The sequence below is a fragment of the Rhincodon typus genome, chromosome 5 (assembly GCF_021869965.1).
Source record: "Rhincodon typus isolate 14 chromosome 5, sRhiTyp1.1, whole genome shotgun sequence".
Taxonomy (NCBI): domain Eukaryota; kingdom Metazoa; phylum Chordata; class Chondrichthyes; order Orectolobiformes; family Rhincodontidae; genus Rhincodon; species Rhincodon typus.
The window spans coordinates 13,151,325-13,174,099 of NC_063336.1; the positions used below are offsets into that span (position 1 = coordinate 13,151,325).

Below are 22,775 nucleotides of genomic sequence, written 5' to 3' on the forward strand. Positions count from 1 at the left end.
GATGCCACATCAAAAGTTACTGCAAAGTGCTCATGGTGTAGGGGGTAATGTATTGCCATGACTAATGGGAAACATATTACCTATAATATGTTCCATTTTCAAGACTTTTCCTCCCCCATCGCTGTAGAATCACTGCCCTCATTCCTTCACTATTGCGAAACCCTGATTCCCTGTTTCATTACTGAAGAGAAAACGTTTACTAACATCAGCCTAGATTCTCCAACTCTACAAAGGTTTGAATGCCACAGCAATTTTCACAACATCCTGCATCCGTATCTCCCTAGTCTTTTTAAATAAAACCCAGGTAATCGACCTCAGGATCATTGTTCTAGGCTTCAAAACAGTCTGTGACAGTTCTACAGTTACAACCTCCTCAGACATACGTGGTCACACACACTCTTCCTCCAGCACCAACTGTCCTTCTTATTTTCAATTCTAACCAGCATCAGTAGAAGGCCACTAATTAACTCCCAGTAACCCTCTGAAACTTGTCCCCTCATTGCCCTTCCTGCTTCCACAAAACAAAGAACTTTGATTGCTGGGGTTCTGAAACATAAAAACAGAAAGTGCTGGAGAAACGCAACAGGTCTGGCAGCATGTGTTGAGCGATAAAAACTTAATGTTTCCAGTCCAGTAGCCAATTCTGATGAAGGCTCACTGGACTTGAAATGTTAACCCTTTTTTGCTTTGCCACGTTGACTTAAACATTTCTTTGTTTCTAAAACAGAAGAAACAAAATCCTTTTTGATTTTAAATGAGAGCCTTGTTTCAGGTATTTTCTGGGTACTGTGGAGTGAATGACTCCTGGAAGTGTCTAAGAGTACTGAATGGAGGGGTGTCTAAACAAAAAGAAAGGAAATCCTCCTTGATAATGCGATGAGGGCCTTATTTTATGGATGCTGTGGAATGAATGACTTCCAGAAGTGTCTGAGAATACTGAATTTGGACGGGCAGGGGGCAAGTAGAAGAAAGAGTTGACATTCTACCCATAATAATAAGGGTGACATCTCCTGTGCTCTGACCTGGTATGTGTGTCCTTTGCTGATGTATTCCTCCAATTGGTTACAGGACCAGACTTGGTAAATAGAAGCTCGAAACGAATCCTCGAGTTATTTTAATTTCACTGCAACATATTAGTAGTCACAGCCAGGTCTCCCTTCTCCCTGCTACTTAGAGACGGTCTCACACTGATTCTCTTCCCCCGGAAATTCACTCCCGACTGTGCTGCCCGACCAAAATTATACATAAAATCTGTAGATAAAACTTTATTTAGATGGATTCACGTTGAAATGATCCCCACCCCTCCCTCCCTCCCTCCGGGGGCTTTATAGATCGCGCTGTTTGAGTCGGTCCCAACAAGTTTCATTTCGTGCGAATTACTTTTCGTTCATGTTGCGAGACCGGACCCGCACCGACGTTACAAAGTTCCCCAGAATGGCGAAATGCGATGGATCGGTGGGTGGGTGGTCGGAGGAAAGGGAGAGATGGGGTGAGTTCCGCTCATTACGGAGGGAAGATACTTTACATATTTAAAATACGTCTCTCAAGCCGGAACCAACATTTTGGAGACAACAGGAAGAGGTCGGGGAGGGGACGGACGTTGCTATGGAGGAGGTTCCAGCGATGGAGGAACCGGTGGCGGCGGCGGGAGCAGGTAAACATTCCTCACATTGTTTATTTTTATTTGCTCATAAGACATGGGTGTCGCTGGCTAGGCCTGACATTTGTTGCCGCTCCCTCATAGCTCTTGAGGAGGACGAGGAGGTGATGGTGGTGGTGAGTTGAGTTCCAGGACTGTTGCAGTCCATGTGCTGTGGGCATATCCACAGATACCTTTTTAAAGAGAAGGTTTCAACCCATCACATTCCCCGCCTTGTGCCTGGTAGTTGGAACAAAGTCCTGCAAACCCACTGGTAGGACAGGCCACTTTAGTATCAGGACAATATCCAGGCGCTGGTTACAGTCAAAACCGAAAGAACTGCGGATGTTATAAATCTGAAACAAAAATAGAAACTGCTGGGAAAGCTTAACAGGTCTGGCAGCATCTGTGGAGAGAATCGGGGTTAATGCTTCGGGTTGAGTGACCCTTCTTCAGAACAGTTCCGAGGAAGGGTCACCGGACCCGAAACGTTAACTCTGTTTTCTCCTTCACAGATGCTGCCAAACTTGCTGAGCTTTACCAGCAACTTTGTTTTTAAACAGAAAAACCCTGGATACTGGAACTCTGAAACACAAACAGCAACTGCTGGAAAATCTCAGCAGGTCTGGCAGCACCTGGAGAGAAAAAGGAAGGGTTAACATTTCAGATCCAGTGCAGGGCAGAGGAAAAGCTGCTCCCTGATTCGTGGGAATTTCTAGCCAAAGCCCAAATTGGAGAAGTACCAAGTGCAAAGGAGCCAACTGCTTTGAGTGTCTAGCCCAGTCCCAGATGGAGGTCAAGTGTACGTAGCAGATGGAGCAGGAACTTGAGCATCCCAACCACCTGCACCTTTGTTCCCAGGTTTGTGGATCCAATATTGGTCTATTTATTAACCTCAGGATTAGAGTTGTGAGGGACTACCTAAGAAGAAAAGAGAGAGTAGATAGGTCAGAAGGTGATTTACTGACCTCGGACTCGTCAGCTTCTGACTCCCTCTTGTAGCTAGAGTATTTATGTGGCTGACAGAATCAGTTTCTGGTTAATGAGTATTAAATACCAATTCCCGCTCCCCTGGACATTGACAGTGGAAGATAAGAATATTACCTCTAGTATTTCTCCCACTTCACCGTCTGCAGTGCATTCAAGCTCCTAACCATATGCTGTATAAAGTTTTGCCTTGTGTCAATTTTGTATTATTTCTTACTAATAATCTTAAATCAGCATCCTCTGCTTTTCATTCCATCTACGTAGAGGAACAGCTTTTCTATGTTTACTTTGTTTACATCCCTCTATCAAATCTCTTTTTATTTACTCTGAAGAGAAACCGTTCTGACTTTTCCATTTGTCTAAATAACTCACTGAAGTTTATCATCCCTAAAACCATTCTTACAATTCACTTTTGCACTGCCTCTATTGCCTTTCATCTTCCTTTAAGTGTGAACAAAACTGGACATTATACTCCACATGAAGCCAAACCAGTATTTTATACAGGTTTGTCCAACCTACTTTCTTTCGTTCTTTATGCTCCTTATTACAAAGCCCTGGACTCTCAATGCTTTAATAACCAATTTCTCAACTTGTCCTGACACTTTTAATGATTTTTGCATATCTCTCTGTGTTACTGCACTAGAATTGTATCCTTTATCTTGTGTTTCCTTTCCCTATTCCTACTTCCACAATTAATCACTTCACACTTCTGCATTAAATTCTGTTTGCCCATTTCACCAACTTGACCATTTGTTTTTGAAGTTTACTGCTATCTTCTCAGCTCAGAATGCTTACAAATTTTGTTTCCTCTGCAAATTTTGAAATTGTGCTCCATATACCTCAATACTTCGTTTTCTGTCACTCGGCCACTTTTGTATCCCCATTATTACTGTTCCTTTCTCTCTCTGAACTTTAACTTTGCTGATAAGTGTGTTGTATATCACTTTGTCAAATGATTTGTAGATGTCCCATATACACAACGTCAGTAGTGTTGCCCTCATCAACTTTGTCAATAACTTCATCAAAAGATTCTCTTTGATTTTTCTCTTTGTAAATCCATTCCACTTGCTCTAAATATTATCCAAATTACTTAAATTTTCTCCCAAGATTACAGCAACCATCTCCGCAATTTCAAAATGAACAAAAGAGAAGTATGGCATAGGAACAGGCCCTTTGGCCCTTTAAGCCTGTGCCAATCATCGTGCCCTGACTAAACTTAAAAAAAAAACAAACCTTCTGCCCTTATTCAGTCCATGTCCTCTGTTCCCTCCTTATTCATGTAACCATCCAGATACCTCTTAAATGTCATCAATGTGCCTGCTTCCACCACCTCTGGCAGTGCATTTCAGGCTCCTACCACTCTCTGCATGAAAAATGTTCCCGACATATCTCCCTTAAACTTTTGCTCTCTCACCTTGAACCTGTGCCCCCTTGAAATTGAAACTTCAACCCGGGGAAAAAGCCTCTGACTATCCACCTTATATATGCGCCTCGTAATTTTGTAGACCTCTATCAGGTCTCCTCTCAGCCGCTGTCTTTTTCCATTCTTATTTACCTTGGATGCACATTTTCTGGTCCTATCCAAAATGGGCATTGGGTAAGTTTAAATTATGTTATCTATTCCCCTCTTAACCTTCAAGGTATTGTTTGATTTACTCCTTTCCCCTTTTACTCCTTTTGTCTTTCCGAAGTAGACCCAAGGGATGGTCCCCCAAGCCTAGCTTTCCCAACAAAAACAACGTACTGTGGATGTTGGAGATATGAAATAAAAGTGAAAAGTGCTTGGGAGATTCAGCAAGGTTAGCAGCATTTATCACACAAAAACAGCTACTGTTTCAAATCTGGTATGACTCTTCTCGGGAGCTGTGTTCAATTTTGGAAATAAATCCCCAGCAAAATAATTTAAGGTGAAATCGAGGATGGGGGTGTTTATTAACAAAATATTCAAAGTGCGTGTGAATTGCTTTACTACTCCATACATCCACAAAGGCACACAGGAAGCTAAGGAAGACGAGATATGTTATCAATTTCAGTTCTAGAAAATATGTATTTAAAAAAAAAATCAGATTACATAAATTATAACTTATTGGTGTTCAGTATCCAATAATACCTGCTTCCCTGAGCTGGGCCCAGTATTTTCCTCCTTGGAGTCAAAGTGTAGGCTTATTTTCAGCCACCAAGTTAGCATCTATTTTCAGGTATGCCTGCTGCTACTCTTTGCATGCTTTCCTGCACTCAGTGAACCAGGACTGATCCCATGGCTTGAAGGCAATGGCAGAGTGAATGGTAGAGTCATTGAAATGTACAGCGTGGAAACAGACCGTTCGGTCCAACTCATTTGTGCTGACCAAATATCCTAAATTCATCTAGTCCCATTTGCAAGCATTTGGCCCATATCCCTCTGAACTCTTTCTATTCATGTACCCACCTGGATGCCTTTTAAATGTTGTAAATTTACCAGCCTCCACCACTTCCTCTGGCAGTTCATTCCATACACACATCACCCTCTGCATGAAAATGTTGCCCCTTAGGTCCCTTTTATATCTTTCGCATCTCACCTTAAACCCTTGCATGGGGCAAAGACTTTGACTGTTTACCCTATCCATGCCCCTCATGAGCTTATAAACTTCTATAAAGTCACCCCTAAGCCTCCGATGCTCCAGGGAAAATAGCCCCAGCCTATTCAGCCTACCCCAATAGCTCAAACCCTCCAACCCTGGCAAATGGTGTGCCAGGTTTCATAGTTACAGATTGAGGTTGAATATAAGTCTACTACTTTGATACTCAGTGTCTCAGTAATGTCTGGTTATAAATTGAGAGGTCTGTTCAAACTCTGTCCTTTCCACAGTTGTTGCTGTTATGTATTACAATACTATAAAGGATTTTCAACAGGTGGATAGATGAAGGCATGTTCAAGAAGATTTTCACTCTTGTTGGTTCTCTTTGAATGACAGCATTAGGAAGCTCAGAGGAATCTTGGGGTGCTTGTCCACAAATCCCTGAAGGTGAGAGGACAGACTAATAAGATGGTTAAGAACTCATATATGACACTTGCCTTTATCAGTCATGGCATAGATTATAGGGACAAGAACATTACTGGAGCTGCACAAGAGTTTAATTAGGCAAAAACTGGTGTACTGTGTGCCGTTCTGGTCACTTTGTTATAGGAACGATGTGACTGCACTGGATGGGGTGCATAGGAGGTTCATCAAAATGTTGCCTGGGATAGACCAATTTAGATATGAAGAGAGACAGTAAGCTCAGATTATTATCTTTGGAGCAGAGGAGGCTGAGAGGGGACCTGATAGAAGTGTATCAGATTGAAGGACGTGAACAGGTTAGGTGGAAAGCAGTTTTTTTTTTATATAGAATCCCTATAGTGTGGAAACAGGCCATTTGGCCCAACAAGTGCACACCATCCCTCCAAAGAGCATCCCACCCAAACCCGTCTCCCTACCTCTGTATTTCCCATGTCTAACCCACCTAACCTAAACATCCCTGGGTACTTTGGACAATTTAGCATGGCCAGTCCACCTAATCTGCACATCTTTGGACTGTTGGAGGAAACCGGAGCACCCGGACGAAACCCATGCAGACACAGGGAGAATGTGCAAACTCCACACAGACAGTCGCCTGAGGCTGGAATCAAACCCAGGTCTCTGGCGCTGTGAGGCAGTAGTGCTAACCACTGAAGCACCGTGTCGCAGTTGTTCCCCTTATTTGTGGGGGTCAATAACCAGAGGGCAAAATTTTAATGTTTAAGATAGGAAGTTTAGAAGGGATTTGAGGAAAAGATTTTTCACCCGAAGGGTGGTTTGCATCTGGAATGCACTGCCTGGGTGGATAGTTGATGTGGGAGCCTTCATCGTTCCATGCCACACTTAAATGAGCACTCCGTTTTGTACATGATAAAAGTCTGTCTTCTTTTTTACCCAGTGCTGATCATTCCTAGACATCTGGTGTTCTCTGGGCTTGTTGCTCCTATATTTGACCTAAAGGGCACACGTTGGGCCTATACTTTCTTGAGTTCCATTTTGAATTCTTCCCAATTCCCCCCTGCCCCCAGTTTGTTCCCTCTGCCCAAATATTTTGCTGTAGATTTACCTAGAAGTAGCTAGACCTTGCCTTAATTTAATAAAATCTGTCTTCCTCCAATCCAAAGCCATTCTTTGCAAACCAACTTTTGCCTTTTCCATGACAAATTTGAAACATACTGTGTTGTGGTTGCTATCACTAACATACTGTCCCATTGCCACCTTGAACAACTGTCTGGCTTCATTCCCCAGAATTGGGTATAGCAATGCACTGTCCCATGTTGGCTGTCCTAGGTGTTGTTATAAAAAGCTCTCCTGAATCCTTTTCAAGCAATCTGCCTCTTAAACTCTTTACGCTATGACTATACAACAATTGGGGAAATTGAAATCTCTTAATATAATTATCTTATTGTTTTCACACTTGAGTGAATTGTCTTCATATCTGCTCTGCTGCCTATTTGTGTGGGGTGGTGGCGGGGCGGGGGGTCTATAATACATTCCCGGTAACGTAACTGCCGCCTTTTTACCCACAAGGCCTCCTTTGAATACCTTTCCAAGATACAGTCCCTCCTTGTGGCAGTAACTGACTCTTTAATGAGTAATGTAACATCACTAACCTCTTTTACACCCCTCCATCTCCTGTCATTGTACCTGAAGATCTGTACACTCGAATATTGACTTGAGTCCTGCCCCTCCCTCAACCATGTCTCTGTGATGTCAGCAACATTGCAATTCTGCATGTCACTCTATGCCCTTAGTTTAGGAACATAGGCAGTCTTCTGTCTTAATATTGTACACCTAGCATTTAAGTGGCCTTAATTTGGCCTCAATTTACTCCCTTGAAACTCAACATGGCTAACCTCCTTACTAAAGTGTGCTGTGTCCCTATTCTCTTAACATTCTGTGTCACCTGCCACCTGCTAAATTCCTCCCCTCAGCACTAGCAAATCCATCCTCAAGGATATTGGTCCCATTCTGGTTCTGGTGCAGATCATCTTGCTTTAGAGGTCCCACCTACCCCAGAAATGGTCCCAGTGATCCAGAAATCTAAAACCTTCCCTCGTGCACCAATTCATGAGCTACACATTCATCTGCCTTATTCTCTTATTTCCGAACTCCTAGTGCATGTCACCAGCAGTAATTCAGAGATTACAACCTATGAGGTTCTGCCCCTTAGTCTGTGACCTAGCTCCCTTAATTCTTGATGCAAAACCTCATTCGACCTATATCATTGGTACCAAAGTATACTACACTCTCTGACTTGTCAGATTCCTCCTTCAGGGTGCCTGCTCTGCTTACACACCGCCCTGGAGTCTACAATGTGAATCTGTATTGTGTAGGACAAAGGGGTTGAGCAACAGATGGAATTGTGCTCTGAGTGCTGCTGCACTGTTGGTACGTGCTAATACATTGGAAAGGAGTAGGGACTGAAAGGAATTTCACACTTGATAACAATTGAATTAATCACAATTGACCAGTATACTTTAACAGGGAAAGGGTATCGAAAGGATCAGAATGCTGTGATTTTATTAAGGTAGTTGATATTCTGAAGTAGTTCTGAAGTAACACCACCAAGATGTAAAATGCTTGTGTTATAGAAAACCATCCCAAAGTCCTTGATAGGTCGGTCCCCAAACAAGGAGATATTAAAAGATTTTAAGTTTGAAAGGACTCCTATTTAGTTTCTATATATTAGATTTTGTAGATTGAGTGGGTTCTTTATTGCAATTTGGAAGGATTTTTTGCTAATGGCTGATGTCACAGTTGAATTCGATTTGTATACACTGAAGGATTAATGAAGGTGTAATTACTGTAAATTAATGTGGTAGTATTCCTGAGTTGAGCACATCCACTCATGACCCATCCATTATATGAAAATGATTTAATTTCAGAACTTTATTAAGGTCATAAATAGCAAAATGAAGCTCAAGTGGTTAACTTTTATGGTTCTTTATATCACAGCACTGCTACGGCTGTGACTTTGCCAGCAACTCTGGAAGCTAAATTATATGCTGCAATGCCTTGAGACTGATCATTTCTTTGGGCTCAGTGCATCCCAACCAAGGGGATTTTGAACAAGATGCAGAAACAGTATACTTACCATTTTAGGCATATGTTATTCACCTTCAAACACCCTGGTCGGATGAGGACAGAACAAAGTGCTATATCTTCTGCCACAATGGCACGGTGGCTCAGTGGTTAGCACTGCTGCCTCACAGCGCCAGGGACCCGGGTTCAATTCCACCCTTGGGCGACTGTCTGTGTGGAGTTTGCACATTCACCCTGTGTCTGTGAGAGTTTCCTCCGGGTGCTCTGGTTTCCTCCCACAGTCTAAAAATATGCAGGTTAGGTGGATTGGCCATGCTAAATCGCCCGTAGTGTTCAGGGATGTGTAGATTAGGTGGGCTTTGGAAGAATGGGTCTGGGTGGAATGCTCGGAGGGTCGGTGTGGATTTGTTGGGCCGAAAGGCCTGTTTCAACACTGTAGGGATTCTATTCTTCTATACACTGATGTGCCCCTTCCTCCCTCCATCTCATCCACAGAAAATACCACCTTCTGCACAACTACCATAGGCTTCGACTTCCAACACCAGCTAACCCATGGCATTCCTGATAGTATCTGTCAGAACTAAACAGCAGTCAGTTTTATGCTATGGGCATTAGAAAGGGATGTAATTCTTGTAGCAAGTTTCCTGTTGTCAGTGATTGAGCTATAGGAACAGGTTGCCTCTCCTCTCCATGATACCAGGTATTTCTGGGAAATCAACCCAAAACAAAACTTTCTTTTTCCAAAGATCAGAGTTTTAACAGCTCAGAAGGAGGCCGTTCAGTCCATGTTCTCCAAGTGAGGAGTTCGAGTACCACTTCCCTGCCTTCTATCCAAATCCCTGTGCATTTTTTACATTTTAAAAAAAAAAAATCCAATTCTTTCTTTAGTGCCTTGTTTGGATGTGTATTCTAGATTCTAACCCTTTGCTGTGTGGAACATTGCTCTTCAGCTTTCTATTGCTTCTTTTGCCAGTGATCTTAAATTTACGAACTTTTCTTAATTCTTTCACCAGTGTTAACAGTTTTTTTCCCAGTCTACTTAGACCAGACCTGTCATGATTTTAACTACTTCTCAATTCTGACTCAACCTCTTTTTTTTTTTTTTTTTTTTTTTTTTGCAAGGAAATCGGTGCCAATTTGTATTATCTATCTATTTAACTAAAATTCTTCATCCCTGGAACCAGTCTTGTGAATCTTTTCTGTAATGCCTCTAATGCCTGCACGTTTCTCTCGAAGTGTGGTGCCCAGAATTGGAGATAATACTCCAGTTCAGGCCTGTATTTTATACCATCTTACTTTTGTTTATTAATTCATTCATGAGGTTTAGTCATTGCTGGCTGGCCAGCAATTATTGGCCATACCTAGTTACCCTTGAGAAGGTGATGGTGAAGCTGCCTTCTTGAACTGCTGCAGTCCACTTGCTGTGGGTTGACCCACAATGCCGTTTGGGATGGAATTTCAAGATTTTGACCCAGCCACAGTGAAGGAACAGCGATATATTGTCAAATCAGGATAATGCGTGGCTTGGAGGGGAACTTGCTAATAGTGGTGTTTGAATGCGTCGCTCTTGTCCTTCTAGATGATGGTGGTCATGGGTTTCGATGGTGCTGTCTGAGGATTTTTTTGTGAATTTCTGCAGTGCATTTTGTAGATGGTAAAGATTGCTGGTACTGAGTGTAGGTAGTAGAGGGACTGGATGCTTGTGGATGTGGTGCCAATCAAGCGGGCTGCTTTGTCCTGCATGGTGTCAAGCTTCTTCAGTGTTGTTGGAGCTACACACTCCTGATTTGTGCCTTGTACATGATGGAGGCTTTGGCGAGTTAGGATGTGAGTTACTCACTGCAGTATTCCTAGCCTCTGCTGTTGTAGCCACTGTTTATGTGATGAGCCCAGTTGAATTTCTGGTCAATGGATGTTGTTAGTGGGGGATTCAATAACGGTGACACCATTAAATGTTACGGGGAAGTGGTTAGATTGTTTATTATTGGTGACGGTTATAGCCTGGCGTTTGTGTGCCGCGAATGTTACTTGCGACTTATTAGGCCAAGCCTGGATATTGTCCAGGTCTTGCTGCATTTGAACATGGACTGCTTCAGGATCTGAAGAGTTGTGAAGAGTGCAGAACACTGCAATAATCACTGACCATCCTCACTTCTGACCTTATGATGGAGGGAATGTCATTGATCAAGCAATTCCTGCAGACATGGCCTGGAGCTGAAATGACTGACCTCCAATAGATATACCATCTTCCTATGTGCCAGGTCTGACTCCAACCAGTGGAGAATTTGCCTCCTGACACCTATTGATTCTAGTTTTGCTAGGGCTCTTTGATACGCCCCACTTGGTTTAATACAGCCTTGATGTCAAGGGCTGTCACTCTCACCTCACCTCTGGAATTCAGCTGTTTTGTCCATGTTTGAACCAAGACTGTAATGAAGTCAGGAGCTGAGTGGCCCTGGCGGAACCCAAACTGGGCATCATTGAGCAGGTTATTGCTAAGCAGGTGCTGCTTGATAGCACTGTTGATGACACCTTCCATCACTTTACTGATGATTGAGTAGACTGATGGATGTAATTGGCTGGGTTGGATTTGTCCTGCATTTTGTGTACAGGACATAGCTGGACAATTTTCCACATGGGCATCTACCCGACAGTGTTGTATCTGTACTAGAACAGCTTGGCTAGGGGAGCTGCAAGTTCTGGAGCACAAGTCTTCCGTATTATTGTCATAATGTTGTAAAGATCCGTAGCCTTTGCAGTATCCAGTGCCTCTGTTTCTTGATGTCATGTGGAGTGAATCGAATTGGCTGAAGTCTGGAATCTGAAATGCTGGGGACCACTGGATGAGGCTGCTATTGATCATTCACTTAGCACTGTTATCTGAAAATTGCAGATAATGCTTCAGCCTTATCTTTTGTATTGATGTGCTGGGCTCTTCCATCATTGAGGATGGGGATATTTGTGGAAAATCTTTCTCCGGTGAGAAGTTTAATTGTCCATCACCACTAATGACTGGATTTGGTTGGACTGCAGAGCTTCGATCTGATCTGTTGGTGTTGGATTGCTTATCTGTGTCTGTCACTTGCTGCTTATGCTGTTTGGCATGCAATAGTCCTGTTTGGTGGCTTCACCAGATTGACATCTCATTTTCCAGTATACCTGATGCTGCTCTTGGCATGCCCTCGTGCACCCTCCTTTGAACCAGGGTTGATCCCCTGGTTTTGTGGTGATGAGTGGGGGATATGCTGGGACATGAGGTTGCAGATTGTGCTGGTGTAAAATTCTGCTGCTGTTGATGCCCAGTCTGAAGTTGTTAGATCTGTTCGAAATCTGTCTCGTTTAGCACGGTGATAGTGCCACACAACACAATGAAGGTCATTCTCAATGTGAAGGCAGGACTTCATCTCCACAAGGACTGTGCGGTGGTCAGTCTTAAGAATACTCTCATTGACCAATGCATCTGCAGCCGGTAGGTTGGTAAAGATGAGGTCAAGTATGTTTTTCCCTCTTGTTGTTTCCCTCACCATCTGCTACGGACCCAGTCTAGCAGCAGTGTCATTTTAAGACCCTACCAGTTTGATCAGTATTACTGATGCTGAGCTATTATTGGTGGTGGACATTGAAATCCCCCACCCAGAGGACACTTTGCGCCCTTGTCACCCTCACCACTTTCTCCAAGTGTTGTTCAACGTGGAAGAGTATCGATTTATCAGCCAAGGAAGGAAGGTACGTGGCTGTTAGCGGAAGAGTCCAGGTTGAGGACTCCAGTGCAACTCTCTTCCCAACTGTATACCACTGTTCTGGGTCCTTTTGCACCACCTCTGCTGGGCCTGCCCTGGTGGTGGGACAGGCCATATCATAAGAACATGAGAACTAGAATTAGGAGTAGGCTATCTGTCTCATCGACCCTGCTCTGCCATTCAGTAAGATCATGGCTGATCTTTTTGTGAACTCGGCTCCACTTATCCACCCACTCGCCATAACCCGTAATTCCTTTACTGTTCAAAAATCTATCTATCTTTGCCTTAAAAACATGCAGCGAGGTAGCTTCAGTAGGCAGGGAATTCCACAGATTCACATTCACAGATTTGGCTGAGGTTCCTTCTCAAATCAGTCCTAAATCTGCTCCCCCTTATTTTGAGGCTATGCCTCCTAATTCGAGTTTCACCCACTAGTGGAAACATCCTCCCTGTTTCCATCTTCTCTATTCCCTTCATAATTTTATATGTTTCTACAAGATCTCTGTCCTGATTCTTATAAATTCCAATGAGTATAGTCCCAGTCTACTCAATCTCTCCTCATAAGCCAACCCTGTCAACTCTGGAATCAACCTAGTGAACCTCCTCTGCACCCACCCCAGTGCCAGTACATCCTTTCTCAAGTAAGGAGACCAAAACTATACACAATACTCCAGGTGTGGTCTCACTAACACCCTAAGCTGCTGCAGCACGACCTCCCTATTCTTAAACTCCATCCATCTAGCAATGAAGGACAATATTCCATTTGCCTTCTCAATTGCCTGCTGTACCTGCAAACCAACTTTTTGTAGTTCATGTCCAGCTGACTTCTGGGACATTGTCTGGATTCTGTGAGTATGACTGTGTGTCAGGCTGTTGCTTGTCTAGTCTGAGACAGCTCTCTAGCCCCCAGATGTTCATGAGGAGGACCTTGCAGTGACGACAGGGCTGTTTCTACAATTTCGAGAGTCTCGGTCAATGCTATGTGGTCCGCCTAGTTTAATTTCTTTGAAAAGTTGGTGGCAATAGATACAAATTAATGGCTTGCCCATTTCAGAGTGCAATTGAAAATCAATCACATTGCTGTGGCTCTGGATTCTCGTGTAGGCCAGACCAGGAGAGGTGGCAGATTTAGTTCCCTATTGGGCATTAGTGAACCAGATGGCTTTTTCTGACTATCAATAATAGCTTAATAGTTACTATTAGATTCTTAATCTCAGACATTTTTAAATTAAATTCAAATTCCATAATCTGCCCTAGCAGGATACGAACCTCCATCCCCAGGACATTAGTTGAACTTCTGGATTAATAGTCTAGCGATAATACTATTAGGCCATCGCCTCATTGTATTTGTATACTATGCCCTATTAGTAAAGCTTAAGGTACTGTATGTGTTATTCACTGCATTCACAATTTATCCCGCTGCCTCCAATAATTTATGCATATTTGCATCTAGGTCCTTCTGCTCCTGCTCCTGCTCCTGCACCCCCTTTTTAATTGTACCCTTTTGTTTAGCTTGTCTCTCTGCATTTTTCTGACCAAAGTGAATCACTTTGCAATTTTCTGCGTTGAATTTTGCCTGTTTTTTTTTTCTTGACTGTCCTTTGAGTTCTGTGCCATCCTCCTTACAGTTCAGAATGCTTTCAAGTTTTGTTATCTGATAATTTTGAAATTGTCCCTTGTATACCAAGGTTTTTTGTTTGTTTGTGCCTATTTTTTTCATCTGGAACACTTTTTTTTAAACCATTAGAACTACCTTTGGTCCTTTGCTCTGGGCACTGTCACCATCTGTTCTACTCACTCTACCTCCCCTTTTGTTGGCATAAAATCATCGTTTTTAGACCCCCTTCGCTTCCAAAGAAAAGTTATTGGACTCGAAATGTTAACTCTGTTTATCTCTCCACAGTTACTGCCACACCTGAGTTTCTCCAGCGCCTCCTGTATATGTTTCAAAGAGGTGGTTTTAAGGAACATTATATAGGAGAAGAGAGAAGCTGGATGGTTTGCAGAGTAAGGTTGGGGTGTTTGCAACCTGGCAATGTCCGGAAAAGGAATGCAGTGTTTGCAGTTTCAATAGTTTTGAATATACCCAACAACACAAAAGATGCAGTAACAAATTAATAAATCTTGCCACTATGATCAGTGTATACAGTTAATGTGGCCCCATACAAGTAGAAAACATTTTTATTCACTTGTCAGAAATGGGCGTCACTGGTTGGGCCAGCATTTAGTGCAATGTTCTAATTGCCCTCAAGAAGGTGACAGGCTGCCTCCTTGAACCACTGCAGTCCTTTTGCTGTAGGTAGACCCACAATGCCCTTAGAGAAGAAATTCCAGGATTTTGACCCATCAGCACTGAAAGATCGGCTATATATTTTGAACTCAGAGTGGTGAGTAGCTTGGAGGTGGAAATGTAGGTGGTGGTGCTCCCATGTATCTGATGGTAGTGGTCATTGGTTTTAAAGAGTCTTTGGTGAATTTCTGCAGGGTATCTTGTAGTTGGTACGTACAGCTGCTACTGAGTGTCAGCGGTGAAGGGAGTGGATGCTTGTGAATGTGGTGGCAGTCAAACAGCTGCATTGCCCTAGGTGGTATCTAGCTTCTTGAACATTGTCGGAGCTTCATCTTTCCAGGCAATTTGAGAGTATTCCATCAGATTCCTGACTTGTGCTTTGTAGACAGTGGACAGGCTTTGGGTAGCAAGGAGGTGAGTTGCACACTGTAATATTTCGACTCGAAATGCTAAGAGGATGTTCCCCTCGTGGGAGAATCCAGTACCTGAGGACATTGTCTCGGGATAAAGGTGCACCAGTTTAAGACTGAAATGAGGAAGAATTTCTGCTAAGGATTGAGTGTGTTTGGAACTCCTTGCCATGGATAACTTACCTGGCGGGGAAGTGGTCATGATCATGAAGGTGGTTCTCCCAGGCAAAGCTAGCCCATTGCCCTATGTGTGCTGAGAGCCTGCAATGTCCCCTAAATACTCATCTGCCCAATTTGTGGTAATAGGGGATGGCATTGTCAGTGAGCAGGTGCTGCTTGAGAAGCATCCAGGCATCCTCAGCAGTGCTTTCATCATTTGCTGATAATCAATTGTAGACTGATGGGGGCGATAATTGGCTAGGTTGAACTTGTCTTGCGTTTTTGTGTACTGGACATACTGGGCAATTTTCCACTTTGTTAGAGTGGTGTCAGTATTGAGCTGTGCTGGCACTGCATGTCTAGGGGTATGGCAAGTTCTGGGGCACAAGTCTTCAATACTATTGCCAGAAAGTTGTCAGAGGTCAAAGCCTTTGCAGCATTTCCAGCTGTTCCTTGGTATCACGTGGAATGATTCAAATTGGCCTAAGGTTGGTATGTGATACTGTAGACCTCTGGAGGAGGCCCTTGCAATTATGTTGAGATCCATTCTCCACAGGCTTTGAATCATGTTTGTGACCACAGCTTCCACGAGTCACTGATAGCAATCATGAGCAAGAGTCCTCTACTTCCACTCTCCTCACAGTAGAACTGTGACACATTAACAACCTTAACAACTCCCCAGGGTACAACTGTGTGTTGAACAAAAGGCCTTTTCTGGTGTGTGTAATTTAGCTGCTTTCTGAATAAACTCATTGAGCATCTCATTATGGTGCTTGGAGAGCTGCAATTTAAGTATATGTTTAAGAACAATACCTATTTACAAACGGCATATTAAGACAGCAATGTCAATCTCAACTACAAAATATATCTGTGATTTGATACAAATGTTTTGATTATTGCTGTTGTTCTATTATAAGTACTGTGTCTAGCTCATATTCTTAACAACCTCTATCAACAATGTCTCATAAAAATGCAGAACAATAGGGTATGCAGCAAAGAAGGAGGCTGCTGGCTCTTTGAGTCAAGAACTGTAAAACATGGAAACAGACCCTTCGGTCCAGCTTGTCCATGCTGACCAGATATCTTAAATTAATCTATCCCATTTGCCAGCATTTGGTCCATATCCTTCTAAATCCTTCCTATTCGTATAACCATCCAGACACCTTTTAAATGTTAACTAAAAACTGAAAGAACTACAGATGCTGTAAATCAGAAACAGAAACAGAAGTTGCTAGAAAAGCTCAGCAGGTCTGGCAGCATCTGTGAAGAAAAAATCAGAGTTACTGTTTCAGGTCTGGTGACCCTTCCTCAGAACTGATGATAGCTGGGAAAACATTGGCTTATATGCAGAAAGTAGGGAGGGCGATGGTGTAGGGAGTAAACGATGTTGTAATTGTACCAGCCTGCACCACTTCCTCTGGCAGCTCATTCCATATATGCACCACCCTCTGTGTGAAAAAGTTGTCCCTTAGGTTCCTTTTAAATCATTCCCCTCAACCTATGCCCTCTAGTTTGGGACTGTCTGCATAAATAACTTGAGATTTGGAATGACAGAATCTAATCAGGATTGTTTTTTCAAGGATTGATTGGACACAGTACAAATGGTAAACATTCGCCCTTGGTAAAGTGATCATCCTCTTAAACCAACATAAAAGACTTTGTCTATTCATCCAATCCATGTACTTGGTGATTTTATAAACCTCTATAAGGTTGCCCCTCAGCCTCTGACAGTCCAAGGAAAATTGTCCCAGCCTTTTCAGCCTCTCCCTATAGCTCAAGCCCTCCAACCCTGGCAACATTCTTGTAAATCTTTTCTGAACCCTTTCAAGTTTCACAACATCCCTCCTATAACAGGGAGACCAGAATTGAACACAGTATTCTAAAAGTGGCCAATGGCCAGTACAGCCACAACATGACCTCCAACTCCTATGCTCAATGCACTGACCAATAAGTGCATGCATACCAAATGTCTTCACTATCCTTTCTGCCTGCAACTACACTTTGATGGATCTATGAATCCGCACTCCAAGAGCTCTTTGTTCAGCAATACTGACATGTTTCATGTTAGATAATTGACGTCTGGCAATACCTATTCTATCCCTCCCTGACCTCTATTTTATTCTATGTGAACTTCTAACTACCAAACTCCAGTGGCTAGCATTCAGGCATGAACCATGACAATGAGAGTTAGCAGACCATTTTGTTTATGGGTTTCATCGCAGCAAGGCCTCGTGTTACTTTTTCTTCTAACCCTTCCCGGAATTAAATATTGCTGAAAGAGCATCTGGTGACATGCTGACTGAGATTCTTGCCTTAGTGCTTTGTAAGGCTTAGTGCTGCATCAAGTAACCATATCGGGACATAATCACAGCAATCCAGTTGACAGCAAAGGTACATATCACTGCAGTAACCCAGGAGATTTGTTTGCATTCAGGCACAAGCTTCTATGTTTTACAGAGAGTGGAAATTTCAAAATCCGGATGATGATAAGAAGTACACATTGCTTGAACAATTTCAAATAATGCCTCCACCTTAAATTTTTTAACTATAGTCCTGATTTTTCCTCTGCCTCAGATGGTAATGTTCTGTTCTCCCACAAATGCATGAGTTGTAGGACCATGTGCTGCTTTGTAACACAGTTCTTTTTGTGGCAGGTGCATTAAACGGTGATGGTTTTAAGAAACCTTTGCTCCCTTTGGCTCCACCGCAGAAGAAAACTCTCCATTCAAGCATTCTGAATACCGTCCCAGAATCAACTGAAAGTGTTGACGTTGTTGGGGAGTCCAAGGTGAAAGCTGTACCAGCTGTGGAGAGCTCTGTAGGTCATGAACAAGAAACTCGACCGGAACTGCAAGAAAGACCCGCACCAGATCAGCGGCTCATTGAGGCACCTCGTCTCCATCCCATATCACTGCCAAAGAAGCCCAGGTCAGCTGCCATGAGGTTACCTTCAGATAAATATAAGCCCTGCCCTCCTCTCCCATATGTGGAACCACCATGGGGAGGGTTAGCAGAAGCCCCTTACAGCTTTGAGATCCTCAAAAATGGCAGCATAGTCTCGGACATGAGTCTGAATTCAAAGAGTTTTTATGTTGTTGGGAGGCTTCCGACCTGTGACATCTCTCTTGAGCATCCTTCCATTTCTCGGTACCATGCCATAGTGCAACATAGGCGAGTTGCTGATGGGGAGAATGGCACTGGATTTTACATTTATGACTTGAACAGTACTCATGGGACAGTGGTAAACAAACAGAAAGTCCATCCGAACTGTTACCAGAGGCTTAAAGTCGGCCATGTTATTAAATTCGGAGGGAGCACAAGACTCCTTGTATTGCAGGTGAGAATGGAGTCCACTTCAAAGGAAAGTGTATGTTGACTGTTTGGGTTTCATTTAAAGTGTAATGGTACATGTGTGTTATTTATATACTAAATTCAAAGTCCCTATATATTTAAAAAACCCTAATAGTGGCACACTGACAACCATTTGCAATTCAGCTTTGTTCTCAATTTCCAAGTGCAATCCAGGAAAGTACCAAGATTGGAAGGACAGACGCTACCTGTTAGATGAGGTTTAATAATGTCTCAAGAGTGTGATGTAACTTTTTGTATTTGGGTGAAATACCATCAGAATACATTGTACGGTGTATATTACTCTGTAGAGAAGTGAATTCTAGATATGATTAATATCCAAGAGCAAAGTTTCAGGCAAGTGAGGATTATTGTAGTCATGTTTTACTTGCATGCTAATGATTCACTTGACAGTGGAGAATCTTCTAAGTTTGAAAGGATCAAGCTAGGTTAGATGGATATTTGGACCATTTTGCAAATTCAGTATGTGTGGTGACCCACTTGAACATCAGAGCTTGGAGTTTTCACATGATTTATCCCCAGATGTTAGCATAACCTAAGCAGGATCGAATGGGAAATGCGAATGATTATGGAATTTTAAGTATAAGCAAGTTACATCCATAATCACTGGAGTATTGGTGATATGTTAATCCAGTTCAAAACACTATTCACATGAGGCAATTCCTGCCCACAACACTGGCCAACACCGGGTTGGAATAGCAAGTTGCTCTGTGTTTACCCTCATTTAGGAAACTCATAACATCATGCAGATTCTCAGCCGTGAGCCTGTGTTGCAGACAATATTGATCTCCTAAACAGCAGTAGCCAGCAGCCAGTTGAAGTCTGTCCAAGGACTGTTCTGTTGCTGATGCTACACTTTAAGTTGAATCAGTTAACTGCAGCAGAGCAGATCATACATATGTAATTTCAAATGCTGATAGCCATAGGCCTTTTTAATCAAGACAGCAGGTTAAAACAGTCAGTTGAAGTGAATTAGAAAATAAAACTTGGAACATTAACTCAGCCAATGAAAGAATGGTTCATTTCCTAACAATCCCATTCTTCCTTGAGATGCTGGAAAAACCCTATTCCAGTCACCAAACTGATTGACAGTGATCCTATGAACTACTTTGATACACTTCATTGCGTTAATTGTGCTATACAATTGCAAATTTTTTTACAGCTTAACAAAACCATATTGCCGTTTTTTTTCAAATAGTAGAACTCCATTGAGTTGCTCTTCAGAGTTAAAAGAATTGCTGTAGTACTAGTTAATATTGCATTTATGTTTGGAAAGGATGGAGAGATAACATCCTGATTAGTTTGAGAGGCCACTAAACTCTAGCATTGACTCCAAACAATACATTAAAGTAAAATTGAATTAAAGACAGAATGATTTAATCTGTTGTTACAGTGATCAAAATGCTCTCTCTCTACAAATAACTTGAGATTTGGAATGACAGAATCTAATCAGAATTGTTTTATTCAAGGGTTCATTGGAAACAGTACAAATGGTAAATGTTCACCCTTAGTAAAGTGGTCATCCTCTTAAACAACATGAAGGTTGAAGAGAAGATCAACGCTAGCTGCCAAATCCTGTTTGTTTCTATTTGTGAGCAGGTACAACACGCTGCCTGGCAGCTGGCACTGAATTGCCTGCCAGAGGTTTTTTTTTTGACTTTTGAAGGCAGCGTTTGAAACAAAGTCTTTACAGATACCACTTTAATGTGTTTTCTCCCTTTTTACTTGCATCACCTCTACTTGATAGCACGGTTTTATAGAATTATAGAAATTCGAGGTTTAAAGAAAAAGGCTATTCAGTCCTGAAGAAGGGTTTCAGCCCAAAATGTTGATTTTTATTTTTCCTGCTCCTCGGATGATGTCTGACCTGCTGTGCTTTTCCAGCTCCACATTTATTGACTCTAGCTTCAAGCATCTGCAGTCCCTACTGTCTCCGAGACCATTCAGTCAGTTGTATCTGCCAACCAAAAAGGAGTTATCTAGCCTATTTGTACATTGCAGCTTTTGGTCCTGTGGTTATGGCATTGAAAGTGCATGTCCAAGTACTTTTGCAATGAAGAGTTCTGCTTTTTGGCATGTCACTCTTTCTCACAGCTGTGATTTGTTTCTTTATTTTTTTTTTAAACAACATTGTGATTTTTTTTAAAAAAAAATCCCCCTTTCTATGCTGTATGCAGACCCTGTGACTAATGTGAGGTTGCAATTCGCACCGTTCTTTAAACCACATTCCCAGAAATAGCTACAATATCGTACTTCCGAGTGTGTCTCTGTGAGTTCAGCTCATCTGCTTTATTTATTAGACTATTTTCATTGGAGCAAACACCATTAATCACTGACGACTCCTTTGTCTATTTTCTGTGTTCAATAACGTTACCTATGTTGTAATATATTAAGCCTCAAAGTTTCACATGCAGTTACATTTCTCTGTCTTCTCAATCTACACCTAGTTTACCGTTACCCTTTTCAAGCTTGTTTAAATCCACCCCCCCCACCTCTAGTGAAACTACTCCTCTAACTTGTCCAAGTAACACATCCTGCAGATCTGATCTCAATGTCTCAAGATTCAAAAGCCCTCCTTCCTGTGCCATATCTTCAACTACATATTCATTTGCAGAAATTTCTTATTTCTGTGTACATTGGCCCCAGGAGTCATCGAGGAATTACCATCTTTAGGGCCCTACTCATTGATTTATATCCTAGATCTCTATAATCTGCCTGCAGAACCTTGGCTGCTATAGATATGTGTGTTGATGTCTCTTAGTTCACCCTCTAGGGTGGCATAGTGGTTAGCACTATTGTCTTACAGCACCAATGAGCCGGGTTCATTTCCAGCCTAGGTCAACTGTCTGTGTGGAGTTTGCACGTTCTCCCCATGTCTGTGTTGGTTTCTGCCGGAAGCTCTGGTTTCTTCCCACAATTCAAAGAAGTGCAGGTTGGGTGGATTGGCCATGATAAATTGCCCATTATGCCCATGGATATGCAGGCCAAGTAGATTAGACATGATAAAATACGGTGATAGGGAGGGGGTTGCTGGGTCTGGGTGGGATGCTCCTCGGAGGGTCGCTGCAGACTCAATGGGCAGAATGTTTCTTCCAGCGCTGTAGGGATTCTATGACTTCCCCTCAGAACGTGCCACAATAGCAAGGGTCTTTTCCCTAAGTTGGGAAGTTCAAAACTCGGGGAAATAATTTAAGGTGTGAGAGAGTTTTTAGAAAGGACCTGAGGGGCAACTTTTTTTACATGGAATGCTTCCTGTGTGGAATGAACTGCCAGAGGAAGTGGTGGCTGAAACATTGGAACCTTGAAAAGACATTTGTATAAATACGTGAATAGGAAAGGGAGGTGCTAGCTCGAACAGTTCATACACTTCACTAACACCTTCCACCCCAACCTTAAGTTTACCTGGACCATCTCTAACACCTCTCTCCCCTTCCTGGACCTCTCTGTCTCCATATCGGGCAACCACCTAGAAACCGATATTCATTTCAAGCCCACCGACTCCCACAGCTACCTAGAATACTCCTCCTCCCACCCACCTTCCTGCAAAAATGCTATCCCCTATCCCCTATTCCCAATTCCTTCGCCTCCGCCGCATCTGCTCCCAGGATGAGGCATTCCACTCCCGTACATCTCAGTTGTCCTCGTTTTTCAAGGACCGTAACTTCCCCTCCTCGGTGGTCGAGAACGCCCTCAACCGTGTCTCCCACATCTCCCGCACCTCATCCCTCACACCCCGTCCACGCAATAAGAACCAAAAAAGAATCCCCCTCGTCCTCACGTACCACCCCACCAACCTCCGGATCCAACGCATCATCCTCCAACACTTCCGCCATCTGCAATCCGACCCCACCACCAAAGACATCTTTCCCTCCCCACCCTTATCTGCTTTCCGGAGGGACAACTCTCTCCGTGACTCCCTTGTCCGCTCCACACTCCCCTCCAGCTCCACCACACCCGGCACTTTTCCCTGCAACCGCAGGAAGTGCTACACCTGCCCCCATACCTCCTCCCTCACCCCCATCCCAGGCCCCAAGAAGACTTTCCACATCAAGCAGATGTTCACCTGCACATCTGCCAATGTGGTATACTGCATCCGCT

General features: G+C 42.9%; 2 protein-coding genes and 1 non-coding gene across 6 annotated transcripts in view; 2 read left to right on the forward strand and 1 right to left on the reverse strand.

Annotated features, from left to right (window-relative positions):
- Window positions 1–1,214, reverse strand: part of supt7l (SPT7 like, STAGA complex subunit gamma) — a 37,684-nt gene extending 36,470 nt beyond the window's left edge. For all 3 annotated transcript variants that reach the window (XM_020537237.2, XM_048597271.1, XM_048597272.1), the window contains exon 1: window positions 1,023–1,214. The gene's annotated coding sequence lies outside the window, so the exon portion shown is untranslated. The remainder of the gene's footprint in view (window positions 1–1,022) is intronic.
- A 244-nt stretch (window positions 1,215–1,458) lies between these two features.
- Window positions 1,459–22,775, forward strand: part of LOC109938951 (solute carrier family 4 member 1 adaptor protein) — a 104,625-nt gene continuing 83,308 nt past the window's right edge. The window contains exons 1-2 of one of the 2 annotated variants that reach the window (XM_048597412.1): window positions 1,459–1,654; window positions 17,963–18,645. In XM_048597412.1, coding sequence (XP_048453369.1) covers window positions 1,606–1,654; window positions 17,963–18,645 — 732 coding nt within the window. In that variant the 5' untranslated portion in view covers window positions 1,459–1,605. Of the gene's footprint in view, window positions 1,655–2,433; window positions 2,501–17,962; window positions 18,646–22,775 lie in introns of those variants that run through there. The other variant, XM_048597413.1, reaches the window with a different exon arrangement.
- LOC125483224 lies at window positions 15,325–15,485 on the forward strand. The gene has a single exon (XR_007262183.1). It is a non-coding gene; the product is annotated as a U1 spliceosomal RNA (small nuclear RNA).